The following is a 24,410-nucleotide window of genomic DNA, read 5'->3' as shown; positions in this document are numbered from 1 at the left end:
CAACTGACCTGAAATTAGTCGTATAAATTGGTTTAAAAATGTGTTTTACAAACTAGGCCTAAATGATTCAGGAAATCCCATTGCGCTTTTTCTCCAGACGATTCTTTTTTTCAAGGTACTCTTCCCAAGTAATTTTATATGATTACATCCCTCCCCCCCCCCAGAGTGATTACACAATTGTACACAAGGCCAAGCAGTCATTGTCAATGTCTGTATGCGCGGTGGGAGGGTTTTCAAGGGGATGTCGAGAGACGAGTCTTGTTTTCAGCGCATGTGGAAAGATGAAGCGTCTGCTGAGCTGTCTGCTTCTTGCCTCCCACTGCGCTCTCTCATCACGGAGTAAGTAGAATCGATGTTCAAAAGAACACGGGGAACCCGCCTCACGTTGGATGACTACATTTTCTACTCAGATTTTTCACCCCCCTCCCCCAAGAAAAGTCTGTGTCCGATGTTTTTGTCCGCCTGCAGGTGATGCGACAACTTTGCGCGTGAGTCAGAGTGCTGACATTGACGTCATCGAGGGTCAGCCGGTCAGGATCAGCTGCTGTTGGACAGGCAACTTCACCAGAGTCAAAGTCGAATGGCTGAAAAACGCGACCACCTACAAGTACTCCTCCTCTCCCATCCAACTTTGCCAGCTGGCTCTGCAAACGGGTGCCGAGAAGTGTGTGTGCTTAGAGTGGACCAACATCACAACGCAGGACTCCAGCACATATGTGTGCCGGGTCATGGTGGACATTCCGTTTCTGAAGGAGGCCAAAGGGAACGGCACAGTCATTACAGTAACGCGCCAAAGGTCAAATGCCACTGCAGAAGCAGGTAGGCAACAATGGCTTTGTGGCTTAAGGCCACATTTGCTTGAGTTTGATTAGTATTTGTTCAGAAAACGGCTTTCCACGTGCTGGATGTTGCAGATGCGTCCAGAAGTCCTCCCTGGCTTCCACTGGGCCTTTCCTTGGCTTTGGTGGCTTTGTTGCTCCCCCTCGCCTGCACCTACAAACTCCTACAAACAAAAGGTCAGTAAAAAATAAATAAATAAAAAGGTCTTTATCTATATTTTTTTAACCAATGAAGGCAAGTGAAACTCACTTTAGTTATGGAGAGCCAAACGGTAGTTATAGTTTCTCTCAAAATGACTCAAAAAATGTAACAGCTTCATCATATTTTTTACAGTGATGCCTTGAGATGCGAGTGACCTGATGTGGACCTTTTTTTGTTGTTGTTGAACTTGTTTTAACTTGTTTGACACAACTCACTTCACAACAAGCAGCAGTTTAGCAGATACTTGTTAAATATTCTTTAAGAAAAAAGAGGAGCCTTACAAGCTATTTAATGCCCCTCCCAGTTGAAGTTTATGGCCAAACCAGTTGAAGTTTATGGCCAAACGTAACAATCTGCTAGTTTGATGTTAACGCACAAGGATAAACGCCATAGACGGGCAACAAAAAGCAGCGGTGAGGCCGTGTTATAACACCGCCAGCAACGGATATTTGAACACAAAGGATACCGCAGCAAATGTAGGCGGACAAAAGAAGAAAGATTTATATTATAAAATTATGCAATCAATGTTCAATCAATCAATCTCTTTATACAAAAGCGTTTTGACATCTCGGAGTCTCAATATGATTTAGAAAAAAAAAAAAAAACATTACATTTTTGTTTTTGAGGGGTTATCAGTGCTGCGAATCAACTGTGTGTATGTGCGCGTGTGTGACAAGGCGCTAGTCGGGTGATCTACGAGAGCCCCCACTTGGACTCGGACAACGCCGACATGGACAAACGCAGCAACGGCAGCTCCTCCGCGGGCTCGGCCCAGTGGGTGAGTCCAACTCAGACAGAGAGGTGAAAGGTCACGGGCCATGTCACGTGTGACTTACATCTGTGTTTCAGTGTCAGGTGGTGGTGTACGAATCCGTCGATTATTTTGAGCGTGTGGAGACGAAGCAAAGTGCCTGAGGACGGGATCAGAAGATTTGGTTACTGCATATATCGTGTGAAAAAACTGTTTGCATTGCTCAACCGTTACTGCTTGTATCATATCTAAATAAGGGACCAGCAACCTTAAATACTTCACGAGCCATTTGGAATTATCTATCTACTTCAAGAGCCATTTGGAATTATCTATCTACTTCAAGAGCCATTTGGAGTTATCTATCTACTTCAAGAGCCATTTGGAGTTATCTATCTATCGAGCTAACTAGCTAGCTAGCTAGCTATTTAGCTAGCCATCTATCTTGCTTTCTAGACATCTTGCTATCTACCTATATCGTATCAATGTTGTCTATCTTATCTTGCATTAAATAGCATTAAATGTTCTGTTTTCTTTTGAGATTTTTGGATTTAACATGGTTTGCCTGCCAGAGGTCAAATAAAGCTCAATAAATCTTGGCGCCAGGTGTTACACACGTGTCTACAACACGTTTTGAGTGACCATAAAAAGCTACACGTTGCCTACCCCTGGTCTACTATGTACTCACAAAAAGTGGAGGAAATGATGCGTTGGTTGATCCTGACATTTCAACTGTTGAACTTTTTGTGAGTAACGTAGTATGTAAATGTCATATTTTCTATTCAAAAGGGGATAATTATCAGAGCAGAAGCTGTGAAGTGACGACTGTCGCAGCTGAGAGCGGTTGTTCATGTCATGCAATTTGTGGGCCATGATGCCGGGTGGAAAGTGTGTGTGTGAGTGCGTGCGTGCGCGTGGGTGTGTGTGTGTTATCTGTGGTCGTGAATGGCAGGTCAGTGACAGGAAGTGGAAACAACGTCTGTGACATTTCAACTTATTTCCCTTTATAACCGACTCACTTAGTTGAGCTTTCATTTGCGTGGCTAGACTGAATGAAAGGGCCATCTTTGAAAATAAAGAGCAAGCCACTCACGTTTAAAATGTTTTTTTGTTATAATTGGTAACGAAAGTTTGCCCTTCCTTACTTTCTCGGGCACTCCAACGTGCCATGTAAGAAGCCTTTTCCACTTTTGTACATAGTCACTCATGCTATATGAACAACACCCTGAAATAAAAAAGGCTGCTCCTTCAACCGAGCAGTAAGTAAACACCATCAAGAAGGTCTTTGTTCAATGCTGTTAAGTACATTGGGCGTCTGTTTCATTCTGCCTATGTGATCAATGTCATAGTTCCAGTATATGGTGCCTCTAATAACAAACTTCAACCAGAATAACCTGATGTGTTGCTCCAGTTGCCCCTGCCCATCCAAGCCTTTGTCCCACCAAGGTATAAAACGAGCTTCCACTAGCCCCGCCAACTCATCTGGCGCACCTCCTTCCTGGCGACACTCGTTGACATCCCTTTCCAAAATGTGTGACGAAAAACTAACTGATCTGGAGCAGGTCATTTTCTCTCTCTGCAAAATCTTCGACAAATATGCCTGTGCAGAGGAGGAGAAGAAGGAGACCCTGTGCAAGAAAGAGGTCAAGACTCTGGTGACCAAAGAGCTGCCCCGACTTTTGAAGGTAACTTGCATATCACTGCAACACCTAAAAAAAAAAAAAAAAAATGTATGTGTAAATGTGTATATGTGTATATATATATATGTATATGTATATGTGTATATGTGTATATATATATATATATGTGTATATATGTGTATATATGTGTATATGTATATATATGTGTATATATATGTGTATATATGTGTATATATATGTGTATATATGTGTATATGTGTGTATATATGTGTATATATATGTGTATATATGTGTATATATATGTATATATGTGTATATATATGTATTTGTATATATGTGTATATATATGCGTATGTATGTATGTATATGTGTATATATGTATATGTTACTCACATTTCTCTGTACGTCAGTATTACTTTTTTTTTTTTTAACTTCTTGTTGTTTTTGTGCGTACAGGCAGCACAGGAAAACCCAGAGGGGCAACAGCTTCTGATGGATTTGGATGGAGATGGAGAGATTGACTTCAAGGAGTTCATGATCACCGTGTCCTGCCTCTCCTGCTTCTTCAAATCGGCTTGCTGTTCCATGAAGTAAGAGTGGCAGGATGTGCCGTGCGACAAGGCCCGGCCCGCTGAATAAAACCGGTTTCTGAACTTGAAAAAGAGTGTCATGGGTCATTTCTTTACACATGTAAAAAAGGAGGGCCTTCTGTCATCGAACAATAGAAACAAAAAACGTCAGCGTGGCAGGCCCTGAATAGGCTCTGTGGTCTCAACAAGGCAAGGCCAAGCAAACAACACGCTCACAGCAAGTCACAGCTCAAAACCATGACCTCGTTTATTCCGATCACTAAAGTACAGGAAGTGAAGTCAGAGATTCCCTTCGACATGTTTGAAGATAATTGCTGAAAACATACAAAGACTGTACTTGAGCACATCCATTCACATCCTGGTCATCCGTTGCGGTTTGCTAGCTAGCTATGCCCACGCATCAAAAATACGTCGTTTTACAGTCAGAAAGTCGGCTGGTGTGGCCGCAGAGAGCCCCGTTGTCGGCCGTGAGTGCACGCACGTCGCATAGAGAAAGGTGGTAGAGTGAAAAGGAGGGATTTTTTCATTATTAAAGTCTGACTTTTCACCATTTTAAAGCCTCATTTCATTTACCTGATTTTTTTTTTTTTTAATCATTCAAATTTGATAGGGTTGTTAACAAAACTTTTTGCTCTCAAATTTGGGTGTAAAATCAGACAAGACAATTTCACCATATAATATTTTTGATATTTTTGGCTTTGGTTGCGTGCCGTGAGATTTTGGAAATATGGACCTTGTCGCAATAAAGGTTGTCAAACACTACTTTGGGATGCCTGCGCTGCCCTCTAGTGGCAAATACACAGTTTGCACCAAATGACATCCATCACCAAACACTTTCATTAATCGGCTTGTGAAGTCGCCAACCTGACCCTTCTCTCCACCTGTGTGTGTGTGCATCATACGGGTTTAAGGGGGATTAAGGTGACCACGGCAGAGGACTATGCCTTTCTGTAACTCTTCCGATCTCTTTGTATCCCTGTATGAGCATTTCAATGTTTAAAGGAGGTCAAAAATCATCGCAAAGCCTTTTTTTGAGATTTGTCAAGCAGTTGTTTGGTGAGTAACGTGACACTTTGTCCTGTCATTTGTAAAGCAAAGGCAATCGGGTAGCCGGGTGTGCCAGCGTCTCTCGCCTTCAACCTGTTTGCTCGGAGTGGCCAGCTGACTGCATGCCTAGTTACGGTGCCTCCTGCCATACCGCACATTCCTACCAAGCTGCCATTACGGAGGCATTCTGTCAAACAGGATACCGCGTCGTTCTGATAATATAGCAGAGTCCGATTAAGTCATATACTCTATTTGTTAGTCATAATTAAGTCTCAGGTGTGGCAAAAATCAAGCCACTCAAGTCAAGTTATGCAATTTTTCCTCCACTGAAAGGATTGGAAATGTCATTACCTCCCAAAAACAATTGTTGTGATGTGTATTTGAAGGAGGGAAAAAAAGGCACTCCATAAAGTGGTACAGTAATGACATAATTAAATAGAATGAAAAGAAACAGTTTTTGTCACACTGCATCAGTTGAATGCTGCTCCATCTGGATGTGCCGGACTTGGCCACCTGGGGGCAGCGTAAGAGACAGAGATAGATGTCTCAACTCCTCTAAAATTGGTCGTTCTATGCAGAGGATGAATAATATATGACTGTGAGTATAGTTATATTGTCTGTTGACAGATTGGTGCACAGTTTGTGTTGAATCTGTTGCTTAAAGGCATCGAGGCATGGATTCTAATTAGCGTTAGCATTCAGCTAGCGGACTGAAAGGTTAAGCTATGTGGTTGTTTTCAATACACAAGGTGTAATTCTTTTTGTTTTATGTTTAGTTTGACAGAAAAGTTCTGCTGGGAGTGGCAATAAACAGCTTGAAGCCTCTTTTTTGAAGAATACTTTATGAGAGAAACTCCTGCTTATCGTGAAGTGAGCTCCAATAACAACGCCAACTGAAAACTTTAAGTGTCATGGGAACCCCCCCAATTAGGGAAAATTTGCTTTTCTGACTGTGTTAGGTTGCAACACAAACAATTCAGTGTGTGTGCTAGCCAGACGGCAATGCGGTTAGAAAAATAAAAAGACATCAGCTTGCAGCATTACTGTTCCTGCGTGACTTCTTGAATAACAGAAAGACTGCACATCACAACAATGTAACAGGTTAGCACCTGAAGTCTGGCTCAGGTCAAGTCCAGACTGTTCTTGAGGTTGGAGCACCGACACAAAAGCCCCTCTCATAGCGCGCAAGCCGCTCACCTTTGACCCGCATACAGCAGGCCGCCTTGCCGTGCAATTAGTTGCGGAACTGTTCAAAAAGGCTCTAATTTGACTTTTCACGGCAACGCCGCGGGCATGACTTGATCGTGGCGATTTTGCTTTGCTGGCTATGGCAACGTTTTTGCATCGAGAGAACACGCACGCCTGGAATGTCCTGATAACGCGACCTCTGTGCGCCACGTGACGTAATCTCCCCCCCTGCTTTGACTGACTGTGATGTAATTAAAGGCAGTGAAATGAGTGGCCTACTTTATTCACGGGAATCACATGACGACACTCCCGACTTCTTTATCAGATGCCCTGCGAAAAAGTCAGCCTTGGGGGATCTGCGAAATAAGACAATTTAAGCCTTTATCAGGATTAACATCTCAAAACGGGGAAGTGGCAAACAATTCTGTGCATGCCTGAGTGGATGCTCGATGCTAAGCAGCGATGATTATTGGCTTCTTTGTTAAAAAAAACCAAAAAAAAAACTGACGACATTGGGTGGTAAAATGACTTTTTAATGCTGAGTCATTATATGTTCTATTGCGGTGGCTCCTGGAGTAATTTAGTCCAAAGTCCAGCCATTTGCTGCCCAGTGCACAAATAATAAATTCAAAATGTGGCCGCATCAGTTGGTAAAGCGATAAAAAGATTTGTTTTTTAATTAGAAATAAACATGGAACAAAGGTGGAGAATGTCACACCAAAAGAATACTGAAAATGTGTCACCTTTTCTTAATTGAAAATGTTAAAACAAAATCACACATTTTTTTTTTTTTTTTTTACTGGACATTTTTCAACCACGAAATGTTTAGGTTTTGCTTTCCCGGCCAGGAAACACCACCTGCCGGTCACTGTCTCAAAAACTCCTCCGAGAGGATTACTGGGCACCCTTGCACTGTGCAATCTGCTCCAAATGGGCCGTTTTAACAAACACATGTTTTGAAAGTGAAGTGCTGTGCTGCTTCATAGATTTAAAAAAAAAAAACAACAACAACAATAACAATGCCATTGTGGTCCATTGGACTTGAGTCATTTTGTTTTGCGGATATTGATTGACAAAGTCCACGTGTCCTCATCATCACACGCATCTGTGTGTGCTGCTCCTGATCAATAGGTTGTTTGACCTTTGGCTGCAGGGCTTCGGATGCAGATCCAAATCAGACATATGAGTCAATTTGTACTCTGGTTACCCTGGTAACTAGCCACAAGAGACCATGCCTTGGTGATCATTTTTTTACAGCTACAACAATTGAAACATGCCACTCACGTGGCCTTGACTCATTGTGTCCCAAAAAGGTCACATGAAGTGTGCCACTCCACAGGCCAGGTGGTCAATGCCCCCCCCCCCCCCCCCCCCGCCCCCCCGTCCAAAAAAAATGAACTGCCAGATGGCTTTTTCCAAGTTACAATACAAGAGTGCTTAAAATAGCGACAATTGTGCAACAGCTGTTGTATCAAAAATGATGAGGTCAGAAATAAGGATAAAAATAAGAGACATTTTTAAGTAAAGCTGTAGGGAGCTGGTTCTCGAACAAAAATAATTTCCCCATAAATTTCATTGTGTTTAAAAAGAAGTATAACCACTCACGTATCACATAAATTAGAAATTCTCTTCTAGCCTCTGACAATGGATTTGTATTTGATTTAATTCAACTCAATTAGATTAAGTTCCTCTGTATAACTGGTGATGAATACAATATTTGGGTATAAACGTTGAAAAAATAAATAATTCCTATGGCACATCGGGGCCGATATGGTAGTTATGCCTAATTGGCGATTTTGAGTGAGGCAATGTCATTTATTTTCCCTACATAAAGGTTTGAGTGAGAACCACTGCTGTGGTGATGGAAATTTATTTCTTTAAGTTTTATTTGTCCAGTTAAAGAGACACTTGGATGAGCTTAACATTGGCACTTATATAATAGGTTTGCATGTAAAAATGACATCAGTACTAAAATGCCCACCTCAAAAGACTCTGTAGTGATTTAAGGGCTTTTTTGTGATTAGGTTTACAATAAATTTCCCCGCCCCCTTTTGGGGCGTGGCTTATGTTACGTTTTTGGTCTCAGCGGCCTACGTCACGGGAGGGAGCCAAGCGTGGTAATATTGCTCGCTTTTGTCAGTTCTGTTGTCTAAAACGGCGACCGATCGCCACCAAAATGCAAATGCACATTACTACTCTTGTCCACTTCAACCTGTGAAAGTATAAAAGTGTTCTGCACAATAGTTTGGATTTATTGATATAAAACGTGATCTCATCGTGATCACCTCCACAAAATCAAAAATACCGTGGCGATCGCTTCTCCACTTACACGGACGACAAGAGCATGAATGCGCACACGAACCCCGAATGTAGTTCATGCTCACGTCCACATTTCCTCATTCTCATAAATCAGCCACGGAGAGGTTCATCCTTTTGATATGTTGAAGTGGTCATTAGTAAGAATGTCCACATAAATTTTGGTGCCAATTGTTCACCGTTTTTGGACGTTCTAACCAAGCAATGAAAGTACAATGATTTCCAATGGAGAGTTTCCAATCAGTTCCTCCAGTGACTCCGACAGTAGGATAGAACGGTCTCCTCATTGACAAGAGGCGTTATTCATGGAGTCACTTATTTCCTCATTTCTCCCAAATTTATTGGTAAAAAAGAAAATGACAACTCTTTTCATTTTCCTGATCAAAAAAGATATAAAATGAACTTGTTATTGAAAACATGGCCATCCCGACCCCACCGTCCCTTTGAGGCGACTGGGAACAATTTGTCATTTGTAGTAGACCAAATAGAAACTATTAATATTATTATTATTATTATTATTATTGATGATGTTGTTAAATAACCGGCGTTTAGCGTACTACTTGTGTTTCTGATGCAATACCCTGGCGGAAGGAGCCCGTATCTGGTAACAGGACGGCGGAGGTTTGCCCCGTTGCCTAGTTACCGGCTCAAGAGGTGGCGCATGCAGCGCCGTCCTCTGACTGAAACCGGCTCTCGGTGTCGGCCATTCTGGCTCTGGCGCTAGCTGGCACTCAACGGGCCGCGCTTCCGCTGGCTTGAGCCCGAATGTCGCTATTTTCCCCGTCGCCTCTCAAGTGGCACTGGACGTGAAAACAGCGCCATTTCTGTCGGCGTCCATGATACGCTATGCTACCGCAGCGAATTCCAGAGCCCGAGCTCGGAACGGCAGCAAGCGACAAGTAGCCGCTCCCCTTTCGGTGTTGCTCTCCTCTTCAGCCCGCTCGCAGGTACGTTGACCGGTTTCTCGTCCGTGTGTTACCGTGGCTTTTATTGTGCGCGCGTTGCTCGCTTTTAACTGTGTGACGACATGGCGCACATTTTTGAAGAGAGCAACTGTCAAGTCCTCAACGGTTAGCCTTCCACGAGCGGCAGCGGTAGCAGCTCCTCCTTCTCCTCCTCCCCGCAACAACGACCCCACTTGGAAGCTGGCCTTCCGATCGGATCGCTCTCTTTTAACCTCTCCCAACATTTCGGATGCCATGGTGCCCACTTCCAAGTAAACGACTTGGCCTAACGTCAGCAGGTCGCCGCTTGCTAGCCCGACGGTTGCGCTCGGGAGCTCGAATGTCACCGCGCACCAAACAAGTCATTGGCCGGACAGACGGCAAAGTGAAAGCAAAAATGTCGCGTCTGCACTCGCGAAAGTAGCCGCATAGTTGTCGGGAGTGACGTTAGTGTTGTCGATCCGACTTGCCCGATTGAACTAGGCGAAGCTAGCTTGATGTGCAACGTGATTAGCTGCCGAGCTAACATTAAAGGTCGGTGGTCCAGCTAACCTTGTTTGACTGCAAGCAACTGCGGACACATTTGAAGATGTCGTTTTGTGCAATAATTGGGCGAAACTGCACACATAAGAACACATACTCTGTTCAGCTGACTGTGGCTGTCAGCTGTTATACCGCGAGTTAAATACATTTAAAATTATTCAAATATTAGTCACAGCCCAACCCCCCCCCCCCCCAAAAAAAAAATGTTGTAGGACGAGTGTTCCATTGCGTTATAGACATAGTTCAAATAATGTTTAGCTGCTGGAGAATTAATAAATTACACGCAAATGCTATGTTAATTGAATTGTTGAAATGGTAATGGTGGAAGGAGATACGTACATCGAATATCTCTTAATCTCGGGAATTGAGTGTGAAAATGGGAGGAAAAAAACGTTACCTGAATGAGGTGAATAGTTTGAAGTTGGAATGGTTTGAATTGGTCAAGAAATGTGGAGGGAAATGCATAAAATATCGCATTAATTTGTAAGTTTGATAATAGTTGACGGGTTACAAATGAGCAGAATAGTTTGAGGTTAGAGTGGGGAAAAATTGTCAACTTTTTCTGACCACCTCATCAAGTTGAATTCTGGGAAAAGTGGGAGATTTTGGCATGTGGAAATATGTAGCACCCCTCAACATTCACACAATTATTGATTAGGCCAGCCAGTTAAGGTAAGTTTGATCTGGACTTGATACAACAGCGTCAGGGCTGCTGTACACAGTTAAGCTTCTTAGCTTTGCCCTTTTGATGTCTCATAACGGGCCTTCCTTGATTGACAACCACATCGGCTAATCACAATAGCGCAACGTCCATTTTCTTTTTTATGTACCTGATGTAAGCCTCCAAAACACATGTTCTTGACAGGAAGTGTTTTCCTGCCACTTGCCTTCAAAGGAGGCGTCACAAGCTCATCTTTTGGACTGGAGCACTGTCATTGCTGCCTGTTGGTTCTTTAACTACTTTGAGCTCCAGTTACCATGTGTTGGCTTCCATAATCCGTTTAAATGGTTAGATGATCTTGCAGTTTCTATCCAACTCAATATTCTCATTGCTTGTTTTTGCCAGTCTGCCTCCAGGGCGTATTGTTCTGAATAGGCGTTTTGTAATATGTTCTTTGCTGAAAACAAGCCAAGAAATGTTCCGATCCGCTGACACGTCTGCTCGCCGCGTTTCAGGTGGCGCTGGTGAAGTGATCGCCGCAACATGGGTGCCTCTGTGTGACGAAAACACTTGTTGTGTTTTGCTGTGCGGCTGAGATCCATCAGCAGCACAAGCCATGCCCGACGAATAAAAGCACCCTTTTTTGCTGAAAGCAACCAAAAAGGGGAAAAGTAATCCCACATGCCTCCTCACGTAGAACCCCTTCAGTGCATCCTCCTGGAGTGATTAGCCCACCTTCCAGAGGTTCCGGGTTCCGTCTCGCCCTCCGTCTGCGCTCGCCTCCACGGACTCCCCGACACACCGCTCATCGCCATGCCGGTCCACCCGAGAATAACAAACACCTGAGGTCTCATGCGTCCCGTGAGCACCGACTCAGACGGTCCTGCTCCTCCCAAGAACCTCTCTTGCCCCTACCCGCCCGTGGCCCCGCTGCCGGCTTCCGAGATGTCCCTGCTCCAGTCGCTGGGTCCAGTGCAAAGCTGGCTGGGCCAGGAGCTGGAGAAGTGCGGGATCGATGCCATGATTTACACCCGCTACGTCCTCAGCCTCCTCCTGCACGACAGCTACGACTATGACCTGCAGGACTACCTTCAAGTAATGTTTTTTTCAATATGACCTTGTTGCACATGTTGGTCAGCTCTTCAATATTCAACATTTGTTTGACAGGAGAATGACATCTTTTTGGGCTGGGAGAAGGGAACTGGGAAGAAATGGGGCAAGAGTAAGAAGAAGGGAGGGGCCGACCTGACTCTGGAGGAAATGAAGAAACAAGCGGCGGTGCAATGTCTTCGTTCTGCATCTGATGAAGTAAGCGCCGCTCGGGCCGAGCATCTTGCACTTTGAGAATGTTTTGCGATTGAATGTGTGGACATATTTGGACTTTTATGGAACTTTTTGCCACGGAACTGGGTCACTAATGGCAATATGTCAAATGGTTTGAAGTAAGTTTAGTTAGTAGTGCTTCTTCATGTGTGACAAGAAAAACCACAGCAGGTTATGCTGCCTTCATAATGACACCACACGAGGTTAAAGTGGTGCTGGGGGTGCATTAGGGGGTTGGGTCTCGGCCCCGGCAACTGTGTGGACTGGACTGTGCTGTCTATTTTTTAACTGGCACATGCTACATGGGATTGCAGCAGTCATTTGGCTGTCAGCTGACCAGCATTAGCGCAATGATGTAAGAGCAAACACGGCGAGAGGAAACTATACCTTGATTTTTTTTAACTATTTTTTTTTGAAAGGGCAATGATAAGGGATATCTGGTTAAAGAAAGAGATAAGCAATTTGGTATGTTAAGATGTGTCAGAACAGTTTGATTGAGTTCAACTTTTGTTTTTCTCAAAAGTTACTAAGGTATTACGATGCAAGTAAAAATAGCGCAGTCACCGTCAAGCCCCAGTTTTTTGCAAGTCATCTGCTTTGACCCACTGTGTTTACTTCTTTAGTTTGGATGAAGGTGCGAGTCTTTTTACGTATTACACCAATGAAGCCGACGCTCCTAACTGCTGCTGATGTCTTTTTTTTTTTTTTTTGCATTTTCAGAACTCTGGAATTGAAAGCCTGGTTGAGGAGCTTTGCTCCAAACTTAGGGACATTCAAAACAAACAGAAAGGTTTGTGTTTTGATGCTGCAACTTCTTTGGTTGTTTACAAGTTAAAAAACAACAAACAACAAAAACCTTGTTTGTTTGTTTGTTTGTTTGTTTGTTTGTTTGTTTGTTTGAATATGTTGTTCTCCTCCAGAGGAAAAACAGATCCAAAAAAAGCCTGATGGCGCTCATTCTCCTGAACAAGTTGAGTCCCCTTCTTCAAAGGACCAGGTGGAGATGTGAGTCACGTCACGCACTGTGTATTTGAGCGTTTCCACGACGAAACGGGTATGGTTGTTTTTGACTTTGCCCCTCTTTTGTCCTTGCTGCAGGTATTATGAAGCCTTCCCACCTTTGTCAGAGAAGCCTGTTTGTCTCCAAGAGATCATGACCGTGTGGAACAAAGCCAAGGCCTGCGCATACTCGAGTTCATCTTCCTCGGCCGCGCCGCAGACCAGCACAGACACTTCCTCCCCGAAAGATTGCAACAGCGAATGCGAGGCTGCCAAGGAGCGGAACCCTGAAGCGTGCGGCACCATCACCGGTGCGGCAAACGAGAGAGGCCCGCAGCGCCGGGGCAAGAAGGAGAAGGAGAACCGATACCATGGCGGCGCGGCGGCCGAGGAGAAGAACGCGGCCCACTCCAAGAGACAAGCGAGACACAGATCTGAGGGCAAATATCGGGCCCGATCCTGGTCTTCTGGCTCTAGCGAGGGGGGCTCGAGCTCAAGCGGGAACCAGGGTGACAAGTCGTTCAGAAGCAAGGCGGTGAGGGTAAGGCACAAATCCAGAGAGGTTGGGAAGAATAAGAGACAGCGCAATAGCGGACAGCTGAAGCTTCAGCTGAGGTCTGTCGACAGAGAGGCACAACGAAACACAGGGGGGGCGGGCAAACCACCACAGCTTTACAAAAAGAATAGGAGGTCGCTTAAAGAGATTTATAAAGATCCGGTCTGGCCGCAAGCAAATGAGGTGGGGTTCGAGGACAGAAGCGCAAAGGAATACATGGAGGAGCCGCTTTGGTACACCGAGCCCATCACGGACTATTTTGTACCTTTTAGCAGCAAGCAAAGCAAGCTGGAAACAAAGTATCGAAGCAAAGTGGGCTCCCCTGAAGACTTTGCTTTGTCAGCTGACATGGCTCTGCTGCCGGACAGAATCCAGGGAATCTGCGTTGCCAATGAGAACTACCAGAGAACATACCTTGCTGCGGGCTCGTTTGTCGACGGCCACTTTGTGGAAGCCCCCGGCGAAGCGGAGGAGGAGGAGGAGGAGGGGGAGGAGGAGGAGGAGGGGGATGGGGGGGAGGAGGCGGCGGCGGCGGCGGAACTCATTGGGACCTCAAGCTGCCCTCAGCCAGAGGATAGTGGACATTTAGATGACAAGCATCTGCCAGAATTCACCGACTTCTATGAAGTTGATATTTATCAATCCATATTGGATACTAGTGCCTCAGACTCGTTACAAGAGAGTCGGATCCTCAGCATGATTCGACAGAAAAGCAAAGAGCAAAGAGAATCTCGTTTAGTGTTAGACGGCCTGGAGCAGCAAGGGGAAAGTGCAATAAGGGCGGACTTGGACGAAGCGTCGGGGTCTTACGGCTTCCTGATGGAGGATCTCCACAGTATGGCTCAAGTCTGGGGATGTTTCTCGCCGTCCACTTCGGACGATATCGATGGAGAAAGCTTCTTGGGCGACTCGCCCGTCCGCCTCTCCCCGCTCCTCGATAGCGTTTCCTTCACCCTGCGCAATCTATCTGGAAACGCGGCGGAGCCGCCCGTTCCCGAGACCGCCGGCGAGCCGTCGGGCTTGAACTCGTCGGGCTTCTCGCTCTTTGAGCTGCAGTACGAAAGTCCCACTCTTTCCTTTCCCCGCGACTCGCTCCCTGGCGCTCACGAAAGCAATGCCGACCCTAGTAGCTGTCTCGACCCGCATGCTAATAAACAGTCTCGTTTGCTAATATGGACCAAAAACAGTGCCTTTGATGAAACTGAACACTGCTCCAACCTTTCAACGCGGACGTGCAGTCCATGGTCACATTCGGAAGAGACTCGTTCTGACAACGAGCACGGGACTATTCCCGCAGAGGACCCCGCGGCTCCGATTGGCGCTGAAGAAATTGATTGTATCATCCCTCCTATTTCTGGTACATATCTAGAGGATGAAATCTTGGACTTCTTGCAAGAGGACTCCGGGCGCAAATGTGAGGAGGCGTCGGGAGGCACGGCATCCTGTCAGACGTACACCAAAAAATCGAAATTGGAGTCCCTTTGTGGAATAGCTCTGGAAGAGGACGAGAGTAAACAGTACAGCGCGAGCGTTTTCTCAGATAACGCAGACCAACAAAGGGGCGAGTACAGCTCAGGAATAATCAAAGACATTTGGTCCGCAGTCGGCGAGGCCACGTTGGCGGCGTCAAGGCAAGGTGGCGAGAAAATGAACGAGAAGGCGTTTCCCGAAGACTCGGGCGGTTACTGCGGCGGCTGCCTGGAGGTGCAGGCCAAGGGCGTTCCGCTTGAGGCACCTCAGAAAAAAGCGGTGCAGCGCTCCGAGTATCACCTCTGGGAGGGCAAGAACGAAGAGCAAGATTTAGCCAAAAACAAAGTCTCCAAGTTAGACGGCGCCGGGGACTACATGACTCCGTCCAAGCCCTGGGACTTGAGATCAGATAAAGACAGTACGTCTTTCATCATCGGCGGCGTGTACGGAGAGCTCAAGACGTTGAGTTGTGATAAGAGTTGGGCTGTCGTGCCACCAAACGAATCTCAGCACAGCTCGCTGCAGTCCACCGCCCTGTCCGCTTCCGGTTCGGAGATGCTCACAATCACTGGCGCAGACGTCTTGGTCAACAAGGGCAGCTGCTTTGCTCCGGGACACCGGCGCCTGTGGAGGCCCCTCGTGTCCTTCGGCCAAAGCGAGCACGCCATCGCCGGGGGCCGAGACGGATTCAACAAGGGATTTTCTTTCATCTTCCGCGAAGATTTGCTGGGATCTTACGACGGCTCGCGTGGCGAGGAACGGCGTTTGGAATACCCGTTTGCATCCTTTGACCTGAACAATCCCTTCTCTCAAGTTCTGCACGTGGAGTGTTCCTTTGAGCCCGAGGACATGGCTTCCTTCAGTCCGGGGTTCAAGCCTAAATCCATTCTGTGCTCCGACTCGGAGGGCGAAACCTTCTGCCCGCAAATTTACGGCATCAACCAAACGCAGTACCGGGCCATTCGCATTTCCCCCAGGACTCATTTCCGGCCAATATCGGCCTCGGAGTTGTCTCCTGGCGGAGTGAGCGATTCGGAGGCCGAGACTGACAAAGAGGAGGCCAGTTTCCCCGTCCTGGCACCGGTGGATGTCTTCGACGATCCTCAGGCAGATCTCAAACCACTAGAGGAGGACGCAGAATGCGAAGGCCCGTATTATGGCAAGTCTGAACTGGAATCTGGGAAATTCCTGCCCAGATTAAAGAAGTCTGGCATGGAGAAGAGTGCCCAGACCTCTCTGGATTCCCAGGAAGGCCCCAGTGTCCTTCTGCCCATTGCTGAGCAAGAAAGATGTCTGGACTGCCAAACGGCGGGCGACGGGTCAACTGCAGGCGGCCAGACGAACGCCGCGGTTGCTCCGTCGCAAAAAGAGGACTCGCCGGTGGAAAAACCGAGCTACTTGTGTGCGCCGGCCGGTCAAATCCCCAAATACGGGATTGCGTACGATTTTGTCAGAGACGTGCCAGAGGTGAGTCGTTGTCTCCGACCTGCCGCAAAACCTGCCATACAAACATTCACTCTTACATAACGCTTCTGTCCTCTCTGTGTCTAGTTCCCTCTGTTAAATAGAAGTGGACAGCGAGTGAGTGGCAACCAGGACGATGAGTGCTGGTGGCAAAACGCTCTCTGCCCGCCCTTGTTCCCTGGATCTCAGTGTACAGGTAAGTCTCATGGGGAAAACTGTACAGTGGCGCCTTGCCATGCCGGTGACCCAGCGTGAGGGTTGGCAGTATGGTGAAACTGTTTTGACCCGAGCCTTTGAAAAGTACCTGCTCTTCCCTCTAGGCAGCAGCAACATTTGACTTCTTCATTTCGCAGTGGACTTGTGTTGGCAAGAGGGAAAATTGCCGAGTTGTGGCGACTGGACCGCTACCAGCTTGTATTCAGGTTCATCTCAAGAGCCACAAAACCGAACGTAGGCTAACTTCTCGCGTTCCATCGCTCCCCCGACACGCGCATAACTGCTCTTTGTTTTTTTTGTTTTTCATTTACTAACTCGATGCTTGTGTAATCAACAATCAGATCAACAACAAACAAACAAAAAAAAGAGTTTAAAATACGATAATGGACAAAAAAATTGTGTGTTTGAGTGATGCCACGTGCAGATATCCGTTGAAAGCGTTTTAGAATGTGCTGCAGCTGTTGCAGCTCTTAAGATTTCACCACTTTCCTTCAGTTGTGCTCCTTCCACCATCCTGCTTTTGGATAGTTGGTGACGTCTGAATGGTTGTGAATGTGCGTTTGTCCGGCCAGTCTCACTCCCGTTTTTGTTTTTGTTTTTTTTTTCTATTAAAAAATTAAAAGAAAAGAAAAAACCTAATTGCTGCGCTAAACAACTAAAATCCTGTGCGCTATTCTTCATCTTCTGTTGCGAAAGACCAGATGTTGGGATTTTTGAGTTGTGATCTTCAATTTTCTCTAGTTTGTTTGGATGCAATTATGAAAGTAGAGAATGTGTGCAGTTTTTTTTTTTTTTTTTTTTTTTTTTTTTTAAAGTTGAATTGCCCCAGCGTGTGGAAAAAGTTGAGTTTTTGAAACCCTAATTGTAGTGTAAGTTATGGTTTGTGAAGGAAAAAGAAAAGAAACAGGAACACACTATCACATCGCAGTCTACTAAACTGCAATTCCCTGAAATAATTTGGCAGGAGAAAACAAAAAAATTAATGAAGGTAAAAAAAACGTACAAATTTCTGCACTCTTTTGCAGTTGAATGTTTTTTTTTTTTTTTTTTTTTTTTTTTACAAAACCTTTTATTACTTCTTTGTACACAACACTGGTGCTATAAATATTTTCCATAATGTGGCTGTGGTGATAAATGGAATAGCATTTTTTTCCCTTTGTATTCCAGACAGTCAGAATCCACCATCCTTTTTCCCCCCCCCCCCTCTCCAAAATTGTAAAATGGAGAAAAGATGTTTTTCCTGATTACTGTTTAATGTGGTTTTCTTTGATGTAACCTTTTGAGTTGTGTATACGCATTTCCTTTCAGTACGTCGTCCTGAAGCAAAACGACTCTGCTTGGAGTTCATGTTTGTGTTACAACTCATTTAGTTCAGCGAAACATGAACATGGTTAAACATAAAAAAAAAAATGCTATAATTACCCTACAAGGTACGGTTGGATTTTTTTTGTTTTTTTTTTGTGTATGGTGTGTTTTTCTTTAAAATTTTATTTGATTCACCATATATCTTGTTGAAGTATGGAGTCGTATTCCGATGCGTGTGGACAAATTTGTCACAAGAGTAACTCAACTTGAATGGTGAATGTGTACGCATGCATACGTTCTTCAAAATCAAAACAAAAAAAAAAGCAAATACATTTAGAAAAAAAAAAACAGAAACAAATTGGGTTCAAAGGTTCAAGTGTATTTTGAGCCATATTGCGACTTGCGTGTTGCTGAAAAAAAAAAAAATCTGCAGGGTAAAAGCTTTTCCTGTTTTGCATTTAGTAAGGCCACCTGTCTTTCCCAGTTGAGCCTAGATTTTGTTCTGGTAGAAGGGAAGTCGGCGAGGCTTATTTTTTTTTTTTTTTAGATCCTTACCATGATTCTCGAGCACAAAATTCCCATCAGTGCGCCGTTGCTTGGAAATGAATGCGTCAATGTCGTGTTTCATATGCGTGGCAGGTAGAAGGCCGTGCTTTTTGAAATGGCTTTCTGATTTGGAACCCTAATCCAACTTCAGGGTCTCGCCCACCTGTCTTTCACACTCATCAGACACTCAGGAATTTTTTCATATACGTTCGTAAACATGATCTACAATCAGCTGTGGCAGTGCATTGACGAAGCATTGATTGTAGACTACACATTGACGTTATTTCCAAGCAAGCCACAGAGATGACTGGTTTTATTTAGAGGTGTATATAATTTAAGGAGAGGAGGGAGATATAAAAAAAAAAGCCATTGTAGACTGCATAAGCAATGTGGAGGGCTTGTCAAGAGCCCCCAAGGTTTCTATGCAATGCCTTGGCGCTTGTAAACCTTCAAGAGTATGTGGAGAAAAGTCAGTCATGTAAAAGTTTGCATGTTTGTTTTTCACAGAAGGACGCCTGCGTTTAAACCAAACAAACAAAAAAACAGGAAGTCTCTGAAAACGCAGCATGCAAACATCAGTCCACCTTTTTGGACGAACCAAAATGTTTTAAGAGTGAGGTGATTGATGAGTTTGAAGGTATTTTGGCCCAATCGAGACTGTTTGCAAGTTTCGAGTTGAGCGTCGCTGTTGAGGTTGGGAGGCGACAGAACATGTCAGTGAGTGTTGTCCTTAAGAAAGGCAAACATGTTTGTGGGAGTTTGTCATCCAAAACAGTCTGACTCATAAAGCGCTTCGTTGAATGGAACGCGTCACACCATTCTCCATGAAGTTCTTCCCTTTTCCTATGCTGCATTTGAACGAAAAAGAAACGGCAACAAAGTGTGTGATGAGAAAATGCAGTCAGTGAGGGGGTATGTTGTTGATTTGGAACAACACCGACTAACTCGTAGAGTCGTGGTTCAAATGAAGAACATCCCCCCCGCACTGAAAACGTTTCAGTCATTTCATTCCTTCCTCTTGGTTGTCCCCATCTCCCTCAAACTAGCCGTGTGTGTGCCGATTTCATGTACACCCTGAGTAAATGATTTTTGTTTCATTGTGGATTTCATTAACATCTAATAAAAAAGGGTCGACCAAACATCAGAATGTCAACTTTGCCTCCTTTCTTCGAGCCTTATCATTTCCTAGACATTTTTATAGTACAGGAGGGGAAAAGCCGAAAGGATGACGACACTAGAGGGCAGATATTGAGGATTAGTACAAGATTGAGTTCGTCCAACCACATCACTAGTTTTTTTAACCATTTTCGCTGTATGAATGCAAATGTAATAAAGCTTGCCACGGGTGGGTATTTTTGCCAGATTTTTGTAATTTTCAACTATATAAACATACCAGTAATAAATTGTTGACGTCAAATTGTACATGTTAGCTCTACCATGGCAGTTGTTGGCCAATGGATTAACTGACTTTAATTTACGACTTGACACTTGAAAAATTGTGTTTTCTTCTTTACCAATTTTTGGACAAAGGATAATTGAAAATGAAGGACGCAATTTTGAAGTGTTAGATACCCTCTGCTGACCGTGGAGAAGAATTACATTTACATTTTAATTGAACAAGCGGAAGCTCCCTCTGCTGACTGTAGAAAGATAGATTACGATCATAACGGGGCTTGGTGCTATGAGAAAGAATGCCATTCTTGAGGTTCGTTTACCACCTAACACGAGAATATGAAGAGAACAAAAACCGATGTTAATTATTTCTTATCAAAGGCTCTTTTTGGTCAGTAGTGAAGTAGAATAAGGCACGAGGCTTAATTTAAAAAAACAAATAGAAAACTAAAATAATAGTGGAGTATGGTAATTTGGGAGGTCGATTGATTATGTCTTGGGTCGTGGACAGGTGACTCCATCCAACGTCAACACTCAGGGCTCGATTACTCTCCGTGGCAAGTTTGTTTTAAAATGGCGGCGGAAGTAGGCAGACAGGTACAAGATGCGAACTAAAGCGACTCAACTTGTTCATTTCTCATGCTCGCCTTGCTCAACGAACACCGCGGACGTGTTAATCTCTCTTGGAGAGCGTCCAACCCTGCTTCGGTTCCAGTGAGGAAACGCAAAAAGACAAGTGGATTTAAGGTGCGAGCGGGTCTCGTTTCAAGTGCTTTTTTTTTTTTTCTCCCCTTTTCTCCCACGTCACTAAATGACATCGCGGCGGTCATGTTTGTTCACGCCGAGCTACGTTGAGGAAACGCCGTGGAGGTGATAGTGGTTGTCCCATCACCATGGAGCGCTCCAGCTCGCGGACGGCGGCCGGCCACCTGTAGCTTCGAGCGGCCCCCATGGCGAACCCGACCCACTGTGACCGGGGCAGGACGGAGAGCCGCCGTGGTACGTTGTCTGCTTGCCGGTTGTCACACCAAACTAAACTCACACACTTATCCCCCTGGGGAGGCTTTTGTTTAGTGTTTACACACACAACACTGCAGCTCTTTTTAAATGTAGTCAAGGCAGTAGAGTTATAACCATCACTAGACTGTATGGATTAAGATTAATGCAATGCACGTGATGTAGTAGGAAAAGCTTCTTAATCTGTATGCCACTGAAGTATGCTCTCTGGTCAACACGTTAGACTAACTCAATGGCAACGAAAGAACGAGACAAACAGATTGAACACGCTCGCAAGGAATAGCTTTCGTGTACAATTTATAACCAAACTCCAGCTCTTGACTTCCTGATGTATATCCAACCCGCGAATACTACGGTACAAGTAGTAACTACACTATAAAGACAGTTTATTCTGTTGTATGGTTTTATTTTTACACAATGCAATGTAATTTCTCTTTATTAAAAAGCACATAACATGACATTTCAGTTAACTTGAGTATGGAAATTTACAAGTTTGCTTACTGAATAGGTTAAAATTGCAAATCAAGGTAATACAAGCTCCAAACACTTGTACTGTATCTTTAATCATCATCCCCCATTGAAATGAATGAAGCTACTCTGACTCCGTAAAACACTATCATATAAGTCACTTTTCACAGAGGATAAAGTATAGATGCCAGTGAGTGTTGTGATATTGTCTATCTATGTGTTTATCTGCCTTATGTGTTCAAATGTCATTACTTAAAGTGTTATAACACCGCAAATATCGATTCTGAGATGTTAGCTTGTCAATGTTATTTTCCATTATGTGTTAGCGTTAAGTAGGGCTGAGCAACTTTGAAAAATAATCAAAATGATTTTTTTCTTGTCCTCATTTTTGCAATTACGATCTAATATGCGTCTATTTTTTTTTTTTTACAAGGTCCTCTTTCCATGTTGTTTTTTTTTAAAAACAACAAGCAATAAATTCATCTGTATTACCATAAACAATATCACATTTAGAATACATAAATGTTTTGGTCTTATAAGATTTGACACTGTATGATTCTACATTTAAATGGAAATGCCTATTTCCCAGGTGTGTCTGGAGAAGTTATTGTGGAGAACGGTAGTGTAGCAAGAGGCTCGTCTGTCTCCAGCCGTCACCACCTCTCCAAGCAGCACGTCTCTGATCCGGGCACGGTGCTCCAAGGTGAATCCACACCATGCCCCCACTCAACCTCCATTTTCCACAGCAGCCCACAGAAGCTCAGTCTCGACCTGGACAGCCACAGTCTGACTTCCCAGGACTCTGGTATCCCTACTTTGGAGCTCAACCCTCCAGACCTGACCGGAGGAGACTCTCCGGCTACTTTAACGTTAGACAATGACCCCTGCGACAACAACGGCGTGCCCAAGTCGTCCAGCTTCCCACGCAGCAGCTTCGACGCCACTCGTTTCTTCAGCCCGGGCCTCAGATTGCCCGCGGCCGCCGCGGGCCACCGGACTTTGAACCGCAGCGACGACGTCTCCGTGTGCAGCGTGTCCAGCATGAGCACGGAGCTCTCTGCGTCCAACGAGGACATCTTGCATTTCACTGTCACCTCCGACTCGAGCGCCATCGTCACCTTGGAGACGGACGACAGCTGCACCGCTCCCTTCTCCGACGTTGCGCTTGTTTCGTTGCCGGGATGCTCCAAGGACTTCAGGGGTCCGGTGCAAGCGAGCCCCACTGGAGTCATGAGACAGGAAGAGGATGGCAGGCAAAAGAAACTGGGATCTCTCGCCAGCTTGTTCAACAGGTAAGTCTGTTTTACTGGACTAGCAAATTGAGACAAAAGTAAATTCTCATTTATCGAGGTAAATGTGTTCCAAATGCATCCGCAGTAGGTGATAGAGAGATCGTATTAAAACATTCTATAGATTTACCCCTCCCACACACTTAACACTTTTAAATGTATTATAGCTCACTTAAACTTATTGAAACACCTTAAATAGAAAAGAAACAAAATATGTATCAGGTAAAATAACACGCTATAATATTCACTTGGCAAAACATGTAGAAATAGATGAATTAAATCGGATTTTGTGCAGTTTGTGCATCATGATTATTTCATTGCGACGCCTTCTGGTGTGCCTTAGCCACCGGGGGCAGTATAATGCAGTCATGAAGACGCAAGCAAAGACGACTTTCACAACTACTGCGAGTCAATAAACGGCAATAATATTCATCATTTTTTGCAGAGGATAAAGAATGGAATTGAATTCAACTTATTGTCATTGCGCATGTCACAAGCACAGAGCCACAAAATTCATCTTACAGTTTCAACCACCCCAGAAAATCAAGAGAAATACGGTGACACCTAAAACGGGGAGACAGGAACGAGAATCTGATGAGCCGCCGGATGGCACCTCGATTTGTTAGATAAAAAGTAGAAAACAATGGGATAAGAAAAAGTTGCGGTGGCGGGGCAACTTCCATACTATGCTCCCATGGGGGGCACAGAGTGCGGTCTGGAAAAAAACACCTCGGCACATAGCGTCATAGACAAACAAAACAACCGATCTCAAAGACTTGCGCATCTGGGGGGAATGTGGGAAGTTACAGCGTCCATACTGAGGGGTGATCCAACCTGAAGAAGAATGCCTGCAAGTATTGTTCCGTCTACATATGTTGATGAACCTCTGGTCTTCAAATATCTGCTGCTTAAAGGTATAAACTATCAATGCTATTTGTTAGCCTGTCTGTTGTGTTCTACATTGAGTTAGCATTAAGTGCAGGCTATGTTTTATGGTAGTTTCAAATACTCAACAAAGAATTCCCTTTGTTTGATGTTTAGTTTAACAGTGAGCTTCAACTGCTACCTTGACACACACAGAGCAGCAACGCGCACAAACAAAGCGTGTAGCGAAGGAACGTGATGAAAAGTTCACGCGCACCGAAGCAACCGATTGAGCCAGGCCCCCCTGCTCATGTTTTTGAATCTTGGTGCAGCAGCTTAATCACTGCCAATCCTTTTCCACGTACTGCTGTGTTCGCGAAGCCTGCCATATTGCTTTTGTCCTCGCCGGGGCGGGGGCCACTCGGTGGTGACTCCCGTTCACGATCCTCACTCGCTCCCATACAGTGGCGTTATCAATCCTTGACGTTGTCAAATTGCGCATTCCCTCGCTGCCCTTCGGACTTCTCCACCCTGCCGCTGCAAAGGGCGGAGCAGCGAGGACTGAAATGTTCCGTCAGTGTATCACTCGCCGGGCAAAAACGATGACATGCGACCCTCTGGCTCTGCACTCAGGCATTCCCCGACGTCCTCACTTTGCCACTTTTGCGGACACTAATTTGAGCCTTTTGGCTTGTGTCAGAGCAGGATGAGAGTCCCGGCGCTTCTTCTGTACATTGACAGGTAGCACGACGTTTGGAGGTGTTTTTTTGGATTGTTTGCGTT

At 44.9% G+C, this 24,410-nt stretch overlaps 3 protein-coding genes and 1 pseudogene across 5 annotated transcripts in view; all 4 read left to right on the top strand.

Annotated features, from left to right (window-relative positions):
• Window positions 1-85: 85 nt before the first annotated feature.
• Window positions 86-2,327, top strand: LOC147150918 (uncharacterized; annotated as a pseudogene). The gene is made up of 5 exons (XR_015090048.1): window positions 86-339; window positions 469-819; window positions 915-1,016; window positions 1,719-1,819; window positions 1,891-2,327. The product of XR_015090048.1 is annotated as an uncharacterized LOC147150918 (transcript).
• On the top strand, window positions 1,977-4,091 carry LOC147150917 (protein S100-P-like). Its single transcript, XM_086054964.1, has 2 exons — window positions 1,977-3,474; window positions 3,886-4,091. The coding sequence occupies exons 1-2, from the start codon at window positions 3,148-3,150 to the stop codon at window positions 4,021-4,023; spliced, it is 465 nt and encodes a 154-aa protein (XP_085911090.1). The 5' UTR covers window positions 1,977-3,147; the 3' UTR covers window positions 4,024-4,091.
• Window positions 4,092-9,246: 5,155 nt separating this feature from the next.
• On the top strand, window positions 9,247-19,750 carry kiaa0232 (KIAA0232 ortholog). 2 transcript variants are annotated; one of them, XM_086056135.1, is made up of 8 exons: window positions 9,247-9,517; window positions 11,234-11,813; window positions 11,886-12,026; window positions 12,762-12,831; window positions 12,962-13,046; window positions 13,140-16,533; window positions 16,618-16,726; window positions 16,851-19,750. In XM_086056135.1, the coding sequence occupies exons 2-8, from the start codon at window positions 11,571-11,573 to the stop codon at window positions 16,865-16,867; spliced, it is 4,059 nt and encodes a 1,352-aa protein (XP_085912261.1). In that variant the 5' UTR covers window positions 9,247-9,517; window positions 11,234-11,570; the 3' UTR covers window positions 16,868-19,750. The 2 variants fall into 2 exon arrangements, with proteins under 2 accessions (XP_085912261.1, XP_085912258.1); XM_086056132.1 differs by having other exon boundaries at window positions 16,618-19,750.
• A 510-nt stretch (window positions 19,751-20,260) lies between these two features.
• The window catches only part of tbc1d14 (TBC1 domain family, member 14), a 15,354-nt gene continuing 11,204 nt past the window's right edge, over window positions 20,261-24,410 (top strand). Inside the window, exons 1-2 of the mRNA XM_086056144.1 lie at window positions 20,261-20,988; window positions 22,064-22,766. Of these exons, the coding sequence (XP_085912270.1) occupies window positions 20,940-20,988; window positions 22,064-22,766 (752 nt within the window). The 5' untranslated portion in view covers window positions 20,261-20,939. The remainder of the gene's footprint in view (window positions 20,989-22,063; window positions 22,767-24,410) is intronic.

The sequence above is a fragment of the Filicampus tigris genome, chromosome 2, assembly GCF_054856515.1.
Source record: "Filicampus tigris isolate MCC_2025a chromosome 2, RoL_Ftig_1.0, whole genome shotgun sequence".
Lineage (NCBI taxonomy): Eukaryota > Metazoa > Chordata > Actinopteri > Syngnathiformes > Syngnathidae > Filicampus > Filicampus tigris.
This window is presented reverse-complemented; position numbering and strand designations above follow the sequence as displayed.

Coding starts and splice junctions, on each gene's coding strand:
- LOC147150917 (XM_086054964.1), top strand. CDS start 3,148: ATGGTGCCTCTAATAACAAACTTCAACCAGAATAACCTGATGTGTTGC. Junction 3,475..3,885: donor AGCTGCCCCGACTTTTGAAG/GTAACTTGCATA, acceptor TTGTGCGTACAG/GCAGCACAGGAAAACCCAGA.
- kiaa0232 (XM_086056132.1), top strand. CDS start 11,571: ATGCGTCCCGTGAGCACCGACTCAGACGGTCCTGCTCCTCCCAAGAAC. Junction 12,027..12,761: donor TTCGTTCTGCATCTGATGAA/GTAAGCGCCGCT, acceptor TTGCATTTTCAG/AACTCTGGAATTGAAAGCCT. Junction 13,047..13,139: donor TCAAAGGACCAGGTGGAGAT/GTGAGTCACGTC, acceptor TCCTTGCTGCAG/GTATTATGAAGCCTTCCCAC.